The sequence below is a fragment of the Diadema setosum genome, chromosome 8 (assembly GCF_964275005.1).
Source record: "Diadema setosum chromosome 8, eeDiaSeto1, whole genome shotgun sequence".
In the NCBI taxonomy this organism is placed as follows: Eukaryota; Metazoa; Echinodermata; class Echinoidea; order Diadematoida; family Diadematidae; genus Diadema; species Diadema setosum.
The window spans coordinates 26,181,212-26,200,270 of NC_092692.1; the positions used below are offsets into that span (position 1 = coordinate 26,181,212).

Genomic DNA, 19,059 nt, shown 5'->3' on the forward strand with positions numbered 1-19,059 from the left:
GAAAAAAAGTTCAACTTTGCACCTTCACCAGTGTCACACTGGGAGCACCTTTAAGACCATGTGTCGCAATGCGAATACCTTTGAAGGTGCAACTTTGCATCTTTCTGGTCTGAAAGGTGCAAAGTTGCAACCGTAAAGTGGTGCTCCCAGCGTGACACTGGTTAAGGTGCAAAGTTAAGCCTATTTTTTTTTTTTGGTAATAAATATAGTGTAGCATATCATCAGAGTACGAGGAAATATAAAATGCCCTAGACCCGGCCTCCCCCTATTTCATCAATCCAATTTTGACATGGCATTTGCTCTGTTGTATCATTTTTATATATAGGAGACGCCTTCATGTTGGTGTATTCCATCGACAACAAAGAAACTTTTCAAGAGGTGCTACGACTTCGTCAGCATATCATCGACACCAAAAGAGCCAAGGGTGTCAAATCGACACCAATGGTCCTCGCCGGAAATAAGATCGACCGCGATGACTTCCGTGAGATCGACTTCGACGACGCGCGTAGGGCAGTGTCTTCCGCCAAGCGATGTTCGTGTCTGGAGGTCAGCGCGAAGGACAGCGTCAACATCGACTGTTTATTCCATGCCCTCTTCGAGCACGCACGACTTCCGAGCGAGATGACGCCATCTTTACATCGGAAACTAGGTGGCGATCCTAACGCGCCGCCAGACCTTTCACCTAAGACTAACCCAAGGATAATGCTACGGAAGCGCATCAGTGACGCGTGCGGAGTGATATCGCCGAACGCACGGCGTCCGAGTCTGCGCAGTGACCTCCTGCAGGTGCGCAATAACGCACTGCGCAGCGTGAAGCGCGGGGACGATGACGAGGAGGAGGAGCAAACGGGCGAAGGGACAGGCTTTCGCAAGAAACGTGGCTGTGTGCTACAATGATGACATCCTCCTCGATACCCGTCGATACCCGAAGTGCTTGAAGAAAACACTATTATGCTGATCAGACCAGATGGCTTTCGTTCGATGATTTGACTTCATATTGCCTCCTGCATGTATAAAAAAAAAGAGAAAATCTTCCAGGCGTTCCATTTGCGTAATATAATTGGCAAAGCGATTTTTATATGTTTTCATCAATCTTTATATTTCATAAGCCAATGTTGTCGAAATGATAGTTGTTTGATTATCAAGTGTTTGCTGACTGTGTTGTCGGGGTTAATTATCTTACAAAGGATCTGCAAAAATGCAATATCATATACACTTGTATCATGAGTCATTCAAACTCATTTGGCAAATTGCTAATTGTGCCACTTGGTTGCCGTCAGTGTTTAGATATCATATGAACTTTTCGTTGATAATCATTTACTAGTAGTCTAGCTCAAACATCCCACACAAATTACAGGCTACAAAGTGTACACATCTTCTTTTTTTTTCTCCACAGTCGATAAAAGCAAATAATATCGGCCATCGATGCAAACCATAATTCCATGATGAATGTACAGTCTGTATTCAGCTGTAATTAGAAAGCGTTCCAAAATTGTGGAGGAGCCTGTATAGCATGCGTGACTGTGCGTGTGTGTGTGTATGTGTGCGTGTGCGTGTGTGTGGGCAAGGGTGTGTGTGTGTGTGTGCGTGTGTGTGTATGTGGGTGATGTGCGTTTGTTCTTTCACTCTCTTTGCAAGTGTGTGTTTTTGTAGGTATCTGGTTATCTGTGCAATTTTGGCAGGTACTATTTTTGAAGCATTTATAGTCACCTGGACAATGGGCAAAGCAATGAAAGTGTAATTTCTACAAAAGTACACCAAAGTTGAACGTACTTTACGTGATATAGATTCTAGTAGATTTGGAAATGCGTGACAGTGTTTAGTAGTAACAGGCCGCAAAAGTTGGGCGAAATTACGCTCAACGAAAGTTTGATTTGTCCTTATATGGCCGAGCACCTGTGCCTCACTTTCAATATCAACAAAGTCAGGGAATCAAATCGGACTCCTGGTAAAATAATGAAAAATCAAAGCGGTGCCGTGAAAGAGGAATGGAAGATCTGGGTATTGTGTGTTCATGGAATTGTATCGAGCTATCAAAATCAGATCTCTGACGCATTTACCAAAGGAACGACACTTTCTCAAGTAGTTACGGTTCAAGGAGGGCAATGTCCCAGGTAATATGACTGTGCCATCACAAAAAGTATAAAGATACCTCTTCATATAGCTTTGTGACTTTATGGTCCGGAGCCTGTGAGCTCTACTCTCTTACCGAAACGTCTCTAGCTCTCATTTTCTTGTTTTCCATCAGTTATGCTCAGTAAGAGGCGTGTATATGCGCATAATCCTAATCTCAATAAAGTATATTCATCATTTGCATGAGGAAAATAAAGGTCTGAATGCAGGAGACATCAAAGTCACGTGACTGAGTGTTGCCAATTTAACACACTGTCACACGATTTACCAGCTACGAATGAGTATTGTAATCTTCTGTGTCTATTTTCACCCAACTCTCTTCTGTTAATGTGTGTGGTTATGTTTACGTTTTCATTCAGAATAAGGTTTCCCTTTGAGGTGTCCCTTTAAACTTTCAAATTGGTTATTTCTTGCCGAAAGACAGTTTTTGTTAAATGATTAAGTATAATAACTGAACGAGAATAAATGATTATCTGAACATATCACTATTACTTCTTCCCCATGGTCAGTCTATTGTGTAGTTGTGATAAATATTGCCTTAATGCCGTTGTAACTCAATCTGAGTATCATCATTACTATCATTATTATCACAATCTTGATAATCATGTAATGTTTACATGCATGCCTTAATCATGATTATCCGCCACCCTCTGCTCACAACTCTAGCGTTCTTGTTTTACTTTTTTTTTTGTTCTGGTTTTGTTACTGATCTTTTTTCGAAGAATTATTGCCAGTTTCAAGATATAATCTTGCATGAAATGCATGACGATCGTTCATACGGTATTCAAGTATTCAAGTATTTGTCAGAATCACGACGGATCCGTAATATGATAGCTACACATCTTTCATTCTATAGGCTGAATGAGCTGAACGAGAAACCAACGGATGCAATACTGCCAGCTTTGTGCGACTGGAAACACTGACGACATTTGTCTGCCACGCCCATCAAGTTCATCTTGCAGACGCCATCATCGTCTTCGTCATTATCATCATCACCATCGTCGCCGTTGTCATCATTAACCCAAACAAGAAACAAAAATCACAACACAAATAAAAAACAAAACCCCACACAGATAGACAAGCAAAAAAAAACAAGCAAACAATTAATAGAACAAAGTAGAATACGATAGGGTGCCCGATGACGTGGCCCAACAATAACAAAACCAGTTCTGTTACAGATGAGTTATAGAACTTTATCTCAGTAGGTTCGCGCTCCAGACTGAAGTCTGCCAAACTAGAATCAACAAGTGCATATAAAGATCTGTGACTGAGCTCTACACTAATTTTCACCAGGCAATGCTGGAGGTATCGAATTTCCACAGGCTCTTCAATTAAACTGCATCCGTGCGATCTGAGACTCCCGAGTAACCATGCTATTATTTTGTCTAATCCTCATCTCACACGCGTGTGACGTCACAGCACAAATAACGGGGAGGGGAAATACATCGTATTTTCTTCTTCATCCCCCCCCCCCCCCCCTCCGGTGTTTTCTTCATCAAACGACCACACGCCCTCTGGTCAGCGCAGAGCGTGTTCAACATTCCATTCCTTCGTTCGACGCTAGAAGTTTGGATTGCACAGCAGTTCGAGCGAGCCAGTGGTTTACCTGCCTCAAGAACAAGCGTGTTCGTGGTTCCCGTCCCATCGGACACGTTCGATCACTAGTGCAGGCACCTGTAACGTCTCTATCCATAGGTAGTGGGGTTGCCGAAAGATGTTAATCGTGGTAGCCACCATTTATTTTTATCAGTAATGCTGAGTACTTCTTTCATCCTCATAAGGGATCTTCATCATATATGTGCAGATCACCTATTACCATCATTGCCATTGTCATTACCACCATTATCGGATCAATCATATTTCAAAACGCACCTTCACTACTATACTGTATACCATTGTTTTTGTGAAAATTTTAATTTCATGGCTGTATTGTGAAAGACTAAATCACTCGAGAGCTTGGACATTTGGACTTTGTAAATCCATTCACACATAAATTTTTACTCTGTTTAGAAGGCAAGTTGTGAATATGATAGCGAAGTCATAAAGATAACAGAAACAGAAGGGATTCAAATACAAGGGACCTTCATCCAAAAGGAAGGTAAATTTGAAGTGACTTGAAGCTTGAACCAAGATGTATATTTGTATGAGAATTCAGATTCTGTTGGTAGATGCAGTTTTTTTTTATCGAAAAGGTTAATTCATGCACACACACACACACACACACACACACACACATATATATATATATATATATATATATATATATATATATATATATATATATATATATATATATATATATTTATTTGTTTATTTATTTATTTATCTATTTATTTATACAGACGAAACATCTTGGTCACATTCAAAGTAAAATCAGTATGTTTCCATTAAAAATGTTGAACACCATCTCAAAAAACAAAACAAAACACAAACACAACACACACACACACACAAAACAAACAAACACACAAACAAACAAATTTCACATCCAAACACTGATTTTTTAACAATAATAACTAATCCACACCTTGGGAAGGATACATCAGAAATAACAGAAATACAAGCCATACATTAAACATGGGAAAAAAGAGACAATTACAAGCAGTCTAGTTGTGATGGATCTAGAATTGCACTTTATTTATGAGTATTGATTTTTCACATAAACTGTAATGAATGTACACAGAAGAAGAACATGCACTGCGCACAATACGATACTGGTACATGTATATTAATAAATGCTTTCCAAAAAATTTATATACTGTATTAACCAGTATAAATCATACCTTACGAAAGTTATTCGTATAAAATTTCTTTATGTACATATACTTATCATAGACTGCATATCACAGGAAAACACTCACTACAGTCAGTACAATGTAATAACTTACAGAAAATTTCTCTTGAATTTCTTTTTTTTTATATATATATATATCATCACAAGTTGGTGCCTGGGATGAAGTGTCATTTTAGCACAAAAAAAACAACAACAACAACACCCCACACCCAAACATAATGTCTCAAAGGCTTGTGTTCCAATACCGTCCTACAGCTATAAATGTGCATAAATAATATTCTCACAACTGTAGGCATCACACAAATTTGTCATTACAATATCAAAATGTTATGCCTGATTGTATCTAATACCCCATTCCAAACAGATCTTTTTTTTCTCATCGGTCACTCTCGGAAGCAAAGTTTTTTGCTTCAGGCTACCCACTGAATTGTATCGAATCAGAGTCTGATGAATTTGACTTGTGTTGGTCGACTATCAGGTCAGTGTCAGACATGTCAGGAATAATCTGATGAGGTAAGATCGTCCAATGAAGGAACTAAGCTCAGAGCTTAGTTTGTCATCAGACGCCATTACCAGTCACAAGTCCAGTCAGAGTCGGAAAAGTGTCAGGTCAGTCCGCGAGGGAATTAAAGACACAAAAAACGATGCACTAGCCTGGCTTGGCAGCCTGGACTTACAACTCTAACTGCACACATGTCATACGATAAGAAGAAGAAGTCTGGCAAGTGTCGAGTAAATCCAATGTGTGTTAGACTTGTGTTGTGCAACTACTGGGCGTGTCCAGATGATGTCCTATGATGGTCAAGTTCTAGGGTTCTTCTGGCATTAGTATCACCTTTGGTGAGCTTTGTTGCCAGTGTCTGGAGCATGTCGGATCAGATTTCATTTCAACTCATCAGAGTGCCAAAATTTTTGCATTTTGGGGATCAGATGAGCCTCTGATGGTCAGTGGAATGGGGGCTTAACCAGAAGTAATTTCAGGCTTGTTCCCTACAGTGATCATCACAATAATTTGCCAACAGCATGATCAGTCAGATATCCTCTAATACCACATTCCTGTACATTGCAAAATGAAACCAAACCCAGGACAATTCAGGTAAATGATTGCATGAATGCTGACATTGTAGTCTTTGACTTCAACTTTGACCCTAGAGCTTGAGCAAATGAACAAGTCAATCTGTCAATGTATCTATGACGAACAAGCATACACAGTGAACAAATATATAATGTTGTAATGAGACAGTATCTGTTAATGAAATAACTGATGCACACAGCAGATATTGTCATATGCCATATAAGCAGTACACTTTAAAGATAAAATAAATGTCAGTGCCTATATGAAACATGAATTAAAAAAATATGTACGTATGCAGTGTCATCAATTCCCTACAGGATAAATATCTTACACTACGGAGTGACAACTTTACATACAGCTTTGAACGTTACAAGTGTGTACAAGCATAAATTTGAAAAGTGGTAACTCTAAAAATGTGTTACCACCCCTCAATTCACCAGCAATATACATGCACACTTATATAATATCTGTTTCGTTTTGTTCTTTTTTTTTACAAATCAAATCATGAGAAGCATAATACATGTACATGCACCACAGCTAATATCGTTTTGTTATTTTGCTTTGTACTGTCTTTTTTCAAAAGGCAGCAAACTTCTGCTTATATGTGCACACATATACACAACACTGGCAGAGATATAGAATTATCTGCTTATCTTTTTGTTGTTGTTGGTGTTGCTAAATTTTGCAAAGAATACATGAACATCCCTCTAAAACCTCATTTTGACCAAATTGTCATTGCATTCTATTTTCTTCTGAAACGCTTCTTAAGTACAAGAGGCATGCAATGCATGAGACTACTCTAGTAATGCAGCATAAGGGTCAAATCCTCAACAGGGATACTAGCGATCAGTTACACACCATGGGCATGAACAAGTCAAAATGAACCACCATGAGACCATAGAGATCTGAATACCTTGAGAGTCTTATCAAGGACATGAGCAGATAACTTGGGGTTGTTGTTACAAATTGAAACTGGATGCCAGGTGAAAAGTAAAAGGGTATATTGAGGCATTCAAGATAATGTGCCACAGAATATCTAGACTTGACATTTTGTATTTTGAGTCTTCACAAGTTTACAAAAGTCAAACCTGCCTCTAAACCTCACTCTCAGAGGAACAGAAAAAAAAGAAACAGTTGTTAAGAAAAGGTCACCCTTGAATTTTTATATTCATTACATTTGACCTGCTGAGAAGGTCAAAGTCTGTGATATTCATCGACAGGTGGGCTTCTGTCAAAATTGTTCTAAAAGTTGGTGTCATTCTATTGCAATAAATATGTAATATTCTTTACATAAAATCAATAGATAGGAATAGATCGATGACATTTCATCAGATTACGCTAAAACTTCTTCTAAATCTGCTGAAATGTTTGTACTTTTTGGCACCAAAGATGACCTTCAATTCAGGACAACTTCCATACTACATGTATTGATTACTGGCAACAAACTAAATGCCAAATTTCATGTCAAGTTATGTGTACCTGAGCTATAGAATTTTGCCCTTTAGACAATGGTCTAAGTTAGATTTTTTCTTTGCTTATCTCTTTTTCTCTCTTTTCTTACTAGTTGGTCATCTGTCATTCAAAGCTAGAATAACAGATTGTTACTCCTACTACACACTTGCATCATAATTTTTTTCTAGCAGTTCATGTCATATTCTTTGTTTAGCTTTCAACAACATCAACTTGGATAATGTCATAGCTACCCAGAGAACCAATTTCGGCAAATATGACTCGGGAAAAATAACTGTACATTCAACATTCATAACAACACAGCCACGTCTGCATGCCGAGAGCTGAATGTTTAATGATGCTTTCATTTTGATGTCATCAATGTGATTTTGCTATACTCTGGTGCCTTTTCCTGCACCAAAAACCATCGATAGTGGAATTTTTTTTTTTAAAATTCACCGAGTTCATTATATCTTGATGATATACATGTATGATAGACTATCATAATAGAACACAACAGCATACCCACAAAGCTAATACGTGGCTACCTTGACTACCCTTGAAATACATGTGTGAATTTTTTATGAGATGCATATAGCATGGATGAATAACAAGCTCAACACGATACAGCAGCATTTCAAAGCTATTTCTCTCACTTCAGTGGCCCAAGTGACCCCCTAGTGTCCTGGCAAGTGACTGTTCCCTGGGTCCTTTGCTCGGATGCATCGGTTGCTGCTGGCCACTGCAGGCGAGTCTCAAGTATCGCTGAGTAATCAGGGAATGTCTCGACTGGATCTACTCCGTCTTCGGCTTCTCTGTGTATGGAGGAGGAGGGGCCGTCTGTGCAGAGATTCAAAGTAACAAGATAAAAATATGAAATACCACATATTACGTACAAGATGAACAAGGGGGAACTTGCAATTACACTGTAGGTTCACTGTAGACAACATTCTATGTTCTGTGCATACAAGTTTGCTCACATTTATAACCATATTAGCAAAATGATTTTCTCTGGTTGAGTGATCACATAATTTGCCATAAGTTGCCAAACTGACTTGCTCCATTTTGTTTTATTATGTTTTGAAGTTACTTAATTCTCTTTAAAATTGGTTCTGACATCAGTTAGTCACATAAATGCTTTTAGGTACATTATTGCATACACCATAAATTTAACAAGTCTAATTTTCTTCTGTATCAGGACTTTGCAGCAATTTTGCAAGTGATTATATTTGCAATTGTTTAGTGCAGTTATGAACACAGAAAGGCACACGTGCATGTTACATTCATGTCAGGATCAGAGTTAATATTTTTGTGTGATGTTAATCATTGTGAATAGCAACCAACTTGTAAAATTTGCAAAAATAAAAACCTTGCATTTTTATGGTCTTATACAGTATATTACTGTCATACACAATGGTCATAATTGTAAGATATGGATACTTTGATACAGAAATTCCTATTCATTGATAAAACATTAAGAGACATCTATACTGACCACTAGAGTCACAGGGAAAACCCTTGAAGAGATGTGCTCATCAAAAAGCAAAGCTCTTATTTCAATCTGTACACATTCTATGACAGTACATCCTTAAACCCAACCCAACCCAACCCAACCAACAGCTATAGTGCATGAGCATGCAGGGGTGTACAAGCTCCATCGTCAGAACATATTTTGATAAATTAATTTGATTCAAAAGCGGCTTTGCTCCCCCCCCCCCCCTTTTTTTTTTTTTTACTATATAGTGTATAACAGCTAGCACAGCAGTCTCAAATATGTAAAAAGAACAAAAGCAAACAAAAGCAGTGAAACATATTCAATGTAAGTGCACACTGGTTTTCCCAAAAGTGCTGCTGAAACTCTAATGAACAGAGAGGCTGAGTTCAGGTATACACTAAAGTGCTGGTGAATGAAACTTGACAGCTGCAGGAATACTTCATACTGAACAGGGGGCTTAGTCTCTTGTGGATTTCAATCTTTTGAATATTCATGAGATCATAAAGGTCAAGGTACAGGGTGTTAGAAACTGCTGCAGGGATTGACACATTAATGTCGCCATTCCCATGCATGTCTGGAGACATTGGACGAACACATTGAAACTCGTGCTATTCCCATATGCTGTTCATAATGTAATGTTCTTCTATTTTTGTTTTTCTCATCGGACTCAATTAATTTAAACATGTGCTGATTGACATTGAAAATTAATGCTTCTCTACGCATCCATGCGAAATATTTGAGAATACATCACAGGAAAAGAAATCACTGAATGAATTAAAAATACTGTGTTAACACCACCAGCTAAAGCATTTCCAAGATGGGTCCCTAATGCCTTAACTCATTAAGGATGGACTGACTTTGCTACAACATGCATTTCCAATAGAAACCTGCCCGAGCATTCTCGGGACTAGTCTTCAACGGGTTAAAGAGCTGGCACGTGATATGTGAAGGGTAGGATTTTCTGGAAGACAGTTTGCTCTTTATGAGCGCTTTCACGTGAGCAAACACACAGAGGTGTGTCTGCATGGACTGCATTGCAGCTATCTTTTCCTCTTCCCTTTATGAGCATTGTTTTCCTTCCCACTGAACTTATTTGAACATTCTTTGCCCCTATCCCTTCAGTGGGATGACATTACTGTGGCCAAAGAACCAGTCACAATGAACACATTGGCACACAGGAAAACTCCACAGATATTCCCTTGCGAGGAGAGCAATGTCATATTTGGCACACAGTTATTACCTCCGCCAAGGGAGGAGGTTATATTTTCGTTACCGTTGGTTTGTGTGTGTGTTCGTTAGTTAGTTTGTCTGTGTGCAAAATAACTCAAAAAGTAGTTAACGGATTGGGATGAAACTTGCAGGAAAGGTTGAGAATGACACAAGTACCAAACGATTAACTTTTGGTAGTGATCGAAGAATTTTTGGGGAATTTATGAAGGATTTTTTATATTTTGGCAGGTAGGGTCAATGAACTTGGGAGATCAGGCTGCGCGTATTTGAGGTTTGCCTTCGCGCACTAAAGTGCGTGCTCTAGTTTCTGCTGGGGCGAGGCGCGCCGTGCAGCTGAAGGTTTATGACGTAACAAAGGCTTCTATATTGGGAAATCAGGCAACTTTCAGGACACAATGCTACAAGTAGGGCCTACGTATGGGTGGAAATCACTGATATCTCTATGGAAGAACAAGATCAGTGGTGAAAATGATTTGCATGTTTGGCGGAGGTCTGCGCTCTCAGAGTGCTTCTCTAGTTTAAACTGGGATGCCGCTATCCTCTTACACAATGTCTATATTCTAACACAAGCATGGACCTTCAGGTAGATATGGTTGTGGCATTATAACATACACGGATCAAAGTTTCCTCTTCCTGCAGACTTTTAAAGTGCAATGGAGTATGAAACGGTCTCTCAAATTTGTTCGATAAGAATGGGGACTTTCAATCTTGTTAAAAGTAGCTCAAGAAATAAATTGCTCTGGTTCAATGGTGATAAAGTCCACCCTCTGTTATCCGGCCATGTCGGGAGCAGCACCCGTCAGGTCCCTATAAGTGAATTGGCGGGATATGAGGTAAACCATTTTTATGTCCATGTACATGTCGCTGGCAACCCAGTGGTAGCTAGGTAGGTAGTGCACACCTCAATAGTGGTGTAATCTAGGGTAGCCTACCTTAAATTAAAGTCTGTTTTTTAAGGAAATTGAAACAGTGTAACATAACTTTCATAATATATTTCTGTTGGGAATATTATCCTTAAATCATGTGAGTTTTGTAGGAGTTTTTATTGAGATTGAAATCATTCTTTCTTTCTTTCTTTTTTTCACTTTCACTGCATGAGCATAATATTAAGATGATAGAGGAGTCTGGATAAGATGTGAACAGATAATCGAGGTTGGACTGTAGTTTGAGCTAAGGGAAACAGGCCGTGACTACAAGCATCTGCCAGAGACAGTGGAGAACATTTACCGGTTGACTCTGCTCAGGAATGTAGACATTCTGGTTGCTGGGATCCCAGTACGCAGTCTGTGGTGGAGCTGGAGTGGATCAAATATAGAGAAAAAACAGGAATGAGAACGGACAATTTTAAGTCAAATTCATACGTCATATTAAAAGGACAAATTTTGTAAAAGGACACACAAACCATCCTGACAGGAAACTACAATGTAGGCATACCAAAGGACCTATCCCTCTGCAAAGATTAAAAAAAAAAAAGTTGGCTTCCATACCCTACAAAATGACAAGAACAACTCAAGACTTCTACCTTCATTTGATGTATCAGGTGTAAGTAGGATTAAAATCTGTCCATTGCTTGTGATGTATCGCATTGCTCACCTCTGCTTGGATTTAATGTATTGCTTAGATCTGATGGCAAACATTCAGCACACAGCTGGAGAAAAGATTAGGATCGACCTTGACTCTTTATTTGCCGAGCACATTGCTTTATCTTGCCAAGATTTGTTATCAGCATTCAGCAATTCATTGAAAAATGACCCAGTTAAAAATTACCAAGTCCACTTAAGTGTAGCAATGTGCCTCAGTCTGACAGGAAGTTCATAATGACACAGGAGGGATTTAAATAGGGGGACTGGGTAATCTGTCATTTTATGGACAATTATTTTCCAGACTCCTGTGCCAATTGGTGAAGAAAGCAGAGTGAGGGTTAATCATGTGATATATGATCACATGATCTGTTATGATCAAGTACATATCCAATATCCTTGGGCGTGATTGTATGCCAACACACACATTGCAGGCTCGGCGATATGGTGCAATTAACTTGCCAAAAGCTTTCGCCCTTGCTGCCTAATTTGCATAAAGTAAAAAACATGTGTACGCAAAACCGCTAGGAAAGTGTTGCAGGACAATCGCAATATCTCGTCTTTGAAGCCATCAAATGATAAAATCTATACAGCAAATTAAAGAAAAAATTATTCCGTAACTCACAATATTAGTTATTTGGGGTTTTATTGAGGACAAAGAACCAGTGAAAATAACATCAAAACTTAGCTTTACAAAAAAAAAAAAAAAAAAAATTGGTCTGTGAACTATTTTCTCACATTTTTCTTTGTTGTCCAAAAATGAATCTTTGGTGTATGACTTGTGGTAGTATATCCATACAGTGTTCCAAATATCTTTTCTGTAATATTTGTCACACGGTTATGTTGGGCAAAAACGAGATCACTCGAATCAAGTGAACAATGATGAGGCAGAAGACATACAGGTATCAATGAGTGTAGCACCTGACAAGTACTCACCAGTAGGGGGCGCTGCTCCTACGTAGGGTGGTGGGGGCTGCATGGGCTGGCCTGTTGAGAGAAGTGGCATAAAACAACAAGAACGAAAAAATAAAGAAATTTAAAACCATTATCTCTAAACACTGCCAATGCACCATGGTTGTTAAGAGCTATATGGGTTGACTGAGCTTTGTATTCACTCAAAACAGATATTGGCAGGATGTATCAAATCAACATGTATGCATTTTTTCTTCTTCTTCTTCTTCTTCTTCTTCTTTCATGCAAAATAGCTACCAGCAGGTAATATAAAATCCACATGAATGTGCTTGCTGAAGAAGTATATCAATTATCTATTCACAGATCTTTGTGACATGAAATACAAGCATTTAATTCAGCAAGAAATCAAAAACATCATTATTTTATACAGAATACTGTGAATATCAACAATTTAGCATAACTTATGTGTATCTGCACTTCGTTCTATTCAATACAATCACAGTTTTGTATCTCACATGCAATGGAACTCTATTGGAAATGCCTGTTTGTCAAAACATTGTAAAGAAAATTTAAATTATAAGAAAGTATACAAAAACTATGAAAACACCACAAATGTGATTTACACGATACAGGGCAATTACACAGTATATGAGGGATCAGATATTTTCTGACTGCAATCTGTATTTGAAGTCAGCAACACACAGATGGTATTACCTGGTGGATAAGCAGTTGGTGGTTGATACAGTCCTGGCTGAGGGGGATAGCAGGCACCATTCTGGTACCCCGGCTGTGGTGGCGCGGCAGCAGGGTAGGCAGCAGGGTAGGCCCCTGGATAGGCCCCTGGATATGGAGCGGGGTATGCACCAGGCATGGGGTTCACTGCTGGAGCAGGCTGAGGGGCGTGATGGGCTGGAGCAATGAATACCACAAATAGTTTTCATTTGATGTGTAAACATCCTGCTATTAGTACAAAGCTGACGAGGAACCACCCTAGCACTAAAGGAAGTGTCATACTAACTGGCTAAACTGGAAATGAATAGAACCAAACTCATGTATCAAATTAACAAAATTATCAGCACAACACACAGTCTTAACATTTAATTTGCAGATCACTTTGTGTGTGCTATGTTGAGGGAACCAATATTCCTTGGCAGATCTCTAACTGGACAGCAAATCACTCTCCAAGATCAACATATCCTCAGTTATAACAGCCCGACCAAGGTGTTTTCTTCGTTTTCTTGCACTACTTTTTCTTAAGTCATCTCTAATTCTGAACAGACAATGTAAAGTTTTTGTTCAATAACATACACACATTCACACAATAACGCTTTTCAAACTGGAAAAAGGGGTATGATCTGTGTGGATAGGAAGTGATCCTCGGTCTCATACACCTCATCCTCTAGACAAAATGGCGCTGCATTCTTGATGTGACTTATAACAATGCTTGAGATGTGTTCATTGAGTCAACTATTCTGACAAGAGAAAATGCTCGCAATCAATTTGATAATTGTATGAAAAACATGCATTGTTATTATCATAATCACCATCATCACAATTGTCATCATTATTACTATATTCATCAACATAATCATCACTATTAAAGCAGGAATGCCTTGCTTTACCCAAGGCTTGAAGCATCAAAATATCAATCTCTGTGACCAGGGTGCCTCTGTGTTCATAGTGGATCAGTTCTCCTTTGTATCACAGATCCTTTAGTCATTCCATGCATCACGACACTCAGGTATTCTACGCAGCTTTCACCTTTTCAAGCCAGTCTTAAGGTTCAATGTAGCATTCTTTTGACTCAGGATTCCATATTTATCATCACAGTGTATGTCCAAACATATTTCTATGGTTCACACATTTGTAACATAAGATAATAATAAAACAAAGTTCAATTGACACAATGTGACACTAACCTCGTTTGACTGCTTTCATAAGACCCTGAGCCATGTCGATAGCACCACCGCTATTGAAAACCATCTTGAACTTTACCTTGCCTTCAAAGCCACCTGTTTAAAAAAAAAAAATAATAATACACCCAATTTCCCATTTCAAAACATCCGTACACTTTGAAATTCAAACAGTAAGTAGTATGATATCAGACACAAAACCTTCAATTTGTGTGTTTGGTTTCCTTTTTCAGCTGAGAATGATCTTATTTGCAGTTCTCTGTACAATACTAGCAGATTTATATCAAGGAATCTTGTTGACATGTTACATACTGAGCAAGTCATAGGTCAGCATGCAACTAATCTAAATATTCCAAGTAACAAATAGCATTTATATCATTCATTCTTAGAACTTCTAATCTAGATGTAATGTCATCTGGAGTGCACCTTAAGTTTGGTAATGGAATGTGGTATGTCTAAAGCATTCATCCGTGGAGGTTCAGGTATTATCAATGCATGCATCAATTATATATACAGTATCAGTATAAAATCATTTAGATTTGTGTTCCAATTTCACCAGTCCACATCATCTAACATTACAAGATCAACTTTATGAAGAATCACTGTAAAACCAGATATGTTCATGTGCATAATAATTTCGCTAATTTCATGAGAGCCAAGATTCTAAAAAATTACAATGCATATGCATTGAATACCAGTGAGAATTCGCAAAAAAGTTCATGTTAAGAAAATGGCTGTCAGCTCCAACTTGCAAAAATTTCATGCTGCAATCTAAATATCTTACTTTACAGTGTTTTGCAAGTGTGCTTGAAACATAATTTCCTTACTAAAGCTAAACTTGAATACCTACCATTTGGCTGTGCAAGAATGTTCCCAGTCAAGTAGTTGGCTCCGAACATTGGCTGTTTGACCTCCAGATTCTTTAGATTGGCAAATGGGACGGTCAGTGACTTCATCAGCCCTGACTTGGGCACAAATGCCATCTAGAAAAGAAAGGAAAAAACAAATACGAAAAAAAACAAAAAAAAAAACCTGTCATATACTTGTAAACAGAATTGCACAATTTACACTCTTGGCACTTCTACATATTGCAAAAGAGCATAGTTACAAGTTATTATAATATTTCATGATTCAATTCAAAAGAATTGATTTTACATTTCTCACATTTCAAGCACATTCTCTATGAACTCCTCAAAGCGAAAGCTTGATTTTTCCCAGTGTCCACAGAGTAAGTAAAGTGATACACATTATGAAAACAAAACATTACTTCAATCAGCATGTTCAGTTGTTTCAGTTTTCTCAAAAATGCAATACATGTACATTTCATGTAACAAACAACCAAGCAGAAGACACATTTACAAAATGAAGAATGTAATCCACATCAGTGTTTTTCACCATAAATGGCTGTTGGCATAACATCATATAATGCAAAGAAAAAAAAAAACATAGGGATCTACAAATTGTAGAATTTACATTTTGGTTTCTAGCTACAAAAAAGGTTGTCAACAAAACCTTCCAGATTGACTCTGCTAGGACTCACCACCAGTGATGTCAGGTAAACTGTGCCTTTCTTGGTTCCCTTGAAGTGATCAACCATGGGAGTCATTTCAAATGTGGCTTCCACACCATCCTGCATCAGTATCACCCTGGAAGGAGAATTAGCAAGAGAGATTGTTCAAAGTTTCATCATCAGAACATTGCATTATTTTGTATACAGAACATGTATATGAATATTGTTGGGTCTGTTTTTTTGATTAAACAACTCCATGTTTATGCCCTACATTCATCCATAATGACAAGCCACATTGGCTTGAAAATAGTATATACACGACATTGCAATGTAATATGCACATACAATTGTATGGCGTAATCGCAATGCTGTACATTTTTGCAAAATGAAAAATCATCTTGTTCAATGCCTTCCCTTCTTCCTATTACTTTCTCTTACTATTACATACAATGTATGTACTTTGTTTTACCCTTCGTAATACTCTTGGACACCTACTTCACATTTGGGATATTGGATCTTTATTTATTTCCCTTTGGGGGGGGGGGGTATTGTTGGGTTGCACTGCTGACTGATTTTGTAGACATGTCTACTCCTACAGTTGTAATCCACCATCACATGTATATGTAGTGTGCAGACAACAATTAAGCATAACAAAATTTCCAAATGCAGGTGTTTACTATCCATTTACTGGCATCATACTGACCTGTTCAGTATCTTAATAAATGATACACCTTTAGTAAGTGGGGTCTAATGGTTTTACAACTCAACTCCTGTTTCTGGTGTTTAAATTTATAAACAATATTTACAAGATCGATCGGGTGCTCTGGCAGACTACACTGTAGTACTTCTACTTCTACTTCCACGAAGATACTCAGCAGGATCCATAAGTCAGGATGTAGTGCTAAGGAATTGAACTTAGGTGCTCATTTGCAGTGCATGCTTGTTGGTGCATCAAAAATATATGGTGCAAGTAAAAATCCAGCTCCTCAGTCTAGATGCCGAGTGGAAGAGCTCCCTTGAAGGCCTCCAATGAAGTGGCTTCAAGGGCGTTTTTAGGAAACCCATTCCAAGCAGTTACTGTGCGCGGAAAAAATGAGTTCCGATAGAGTTGGGTCTGGGTAAGAATCGCCAGCAACTTGTTTGGATGGTACTGTCCTGTGTTGCTAACAATCATGGGTGTTGTGTAGTGCTGTGCATTGATGGCTGCCATGTTGTGCTGAAATTTGTACATGAGGAAGAGGCTAGCACTGTAGCAGCATTATACCTCCTCTCCAGACTTTCGCATTTAAGCTGTTCAATCATGGCAGCGACACTGTCTGGACGGTGATACCTCTGGAGGGTGAATCTTGCTGCTTGCCTTTTGGATGGCTTCTATTTGAGTAATGTGTTTGTTTGTATGTGGGTTCCAGACTGAGCTGCAGTACCGGTATTCCAGGGGCCTGTCTTATAAAGGCTTGTGATAGAAATCAATCACAAGTTTTTTGAGAGCTTCAATGCAAGTTGCGATTGATTTGGGGACTTGTGATTGATTTGAAGGCTTTATAAGACGGGGCCCAGGTGTGGTCTCACAAGGCCCAAGGCCCGGAGCGGAGATCGAGAAGTAGGCTTGTTGGCGGATGGCACATGCTTGCTGGTGTGGTGATGCTTACCTTGTTTACTAATTTTCATATTCACATTTGTCATGTAGCTCATGTGTCCTATACCAATAGCATAATTCTGACCAATTTCTTTGCTGTGGTCAGTGTGTGGGTAAGGTCCGTAATGCAACTGCTGTGACGTAAACAGCTACAGAGAGGGTCTGAATGTCAGGAATTATTTCACAATACGCAAATATCAACGTGTGGGACTGTACAATATCACGTATGCGTTTCACAAACACAACCGATGATGATCGGACACGGCTTTAAAAACGGTATCTTCGATAGTCAGAACATCAAGGGTAAACCAAACTCACCTGTCTCCTTGCAATACTAAGGAGCCATCTTTAGTATTGGCTTGATTCAGCGCCATGTTGGTGGGTAGCGTTACGAAAATACAGAGTAGGAATCCGCTTCTCTGTACCCCAGCTGCAAAGAGTGCAATACGTAACTTATTAACGTTGTTTTTATGACGTCATCGCAAAGTGGCTCGACAGCTACAGTGGTGGTGCAAAGTACATGGCATGGTTCACAACAAGCTACAACACTGATCTCTACGTTTCTTCTTCTTCAATAAGTTGAAGATTCTGGGGTTCCCACACACAACGTTTCGTTTTACGTAACATGTACTGTACTAGTATTTTTGACAAGGTTGCGTGTGTACTAGAGTGTGTATTATGTGCCGTGGAAGTCATCAGCTTATGTACATGTACTTGAGTGAGTGCCTGCTCTGAATAATACAATACTGTTCAGGATATTCATGGCGGCACTTTTAATTTTATGCTTTTGGCCCTAAATAATGACACCTGGGTTCACATAATGCTTAAAAAAAAAAAAAAAAAGTAGCTCGAACGTAGAGTTCTCCTCCGCCAATGGCTACCCGTATATTAAAGGGATCGTATAGTTGTTTAATGTTGTTGTTGTTGTTGTTGTTTTGTTTTTTTTTGTTTTTTTTAGACCTAATTTCAGGTTTCTAACATTTTTGGGGATAATGAGAAACATCTTATGAAATATGAAAGAACATGTAATTCTATGAGGAATTCAACGTTTTACTGATAAAAATTGGTTTTGAAATGGCTGAGATATCAAAAAAGAGCGATTCTAATAAAGTGTGGGACCCACACTTTATTACGATCGCTTTGTTTTACTTGTTTTTAGATGTTTCAGTCATTCCAAACCCGATTTTCATCAAGTAAACTTTGAATTCCTCTTACAATGGCATGTTTTGTACTAACATCATAAGTGTTTTCTTGGTATCTCGCAAAAAGTTAAAAGCCCAGTTCTCATCTCCACAGTACTCTATCATCCCTTTAAACCCTATGCATGCACCG

The 19,059-nt window shown here is 38.6% G+C and overlaps 2 protein-coding genes across 3 annotated transcripts in view; one reads left to right on the top strand and one right to left on the bottom strand.

Annotated features, from left to right (window-relative positions):
• LOC140232281 (GTP-binding protein Rhes-like) overlaps positions 1 to 897 on the top strand; it is a 45,249-nt gene extending 44,352 nt beyond the window's left edge. Inside the window, exon 2 of one of the 2 annotated variants that reach the window (XR_011901477.1) lies at positions 326 to 459. Coding sequence is in view for 1 of the 2 variants with exons in the window: in XM_072312412.1 (XP_072168513.1) it covers positions 326 to 897 (572 nt within the window). In the remaining variant the exon portion in view is untranslated. Of the gene's footprint in view, positions 1 to 325 lie in introns of both variants that reach the window. The other variant, XM_072312412.1, reaches the window with a different exon arrangement.
• A 3,858-nt stretch (positions 898 to 4,755) lies between these two features.
• On the bottom strand, positions 4,756 to 18,163 carry LOC140231452 (WW domain-binding protein 2-like). Its single transcript, XM_072311581.1, has 8 exons — positions 18,046 to 18,163; positions 16,122 to 16,227; positions 15,432 to 15,564; positions 14,588 to 14,680; positions 13,383 to 13,577; positions 12,693 to 12,743; positions 11,404 to 11,471; positions 4,756 to 8,291 (listed from the first exon to the last, which is right to left on the bottom strand). Exons 1-8 carry the CDS (start codon positions 18,099 to 18,101, stop codon positions 8,247 to 8,249), a joined length of 747 nt encoding a protein of 248 aa, XP_072167682.1. The 5' UTR covers positions 18,102 to 18,163; the 3' UTR covers positions 4,756 to 8,246.
• Between the last annotated feature and the right edge of the window lie 896 nt (positions 18,164 to 19,059).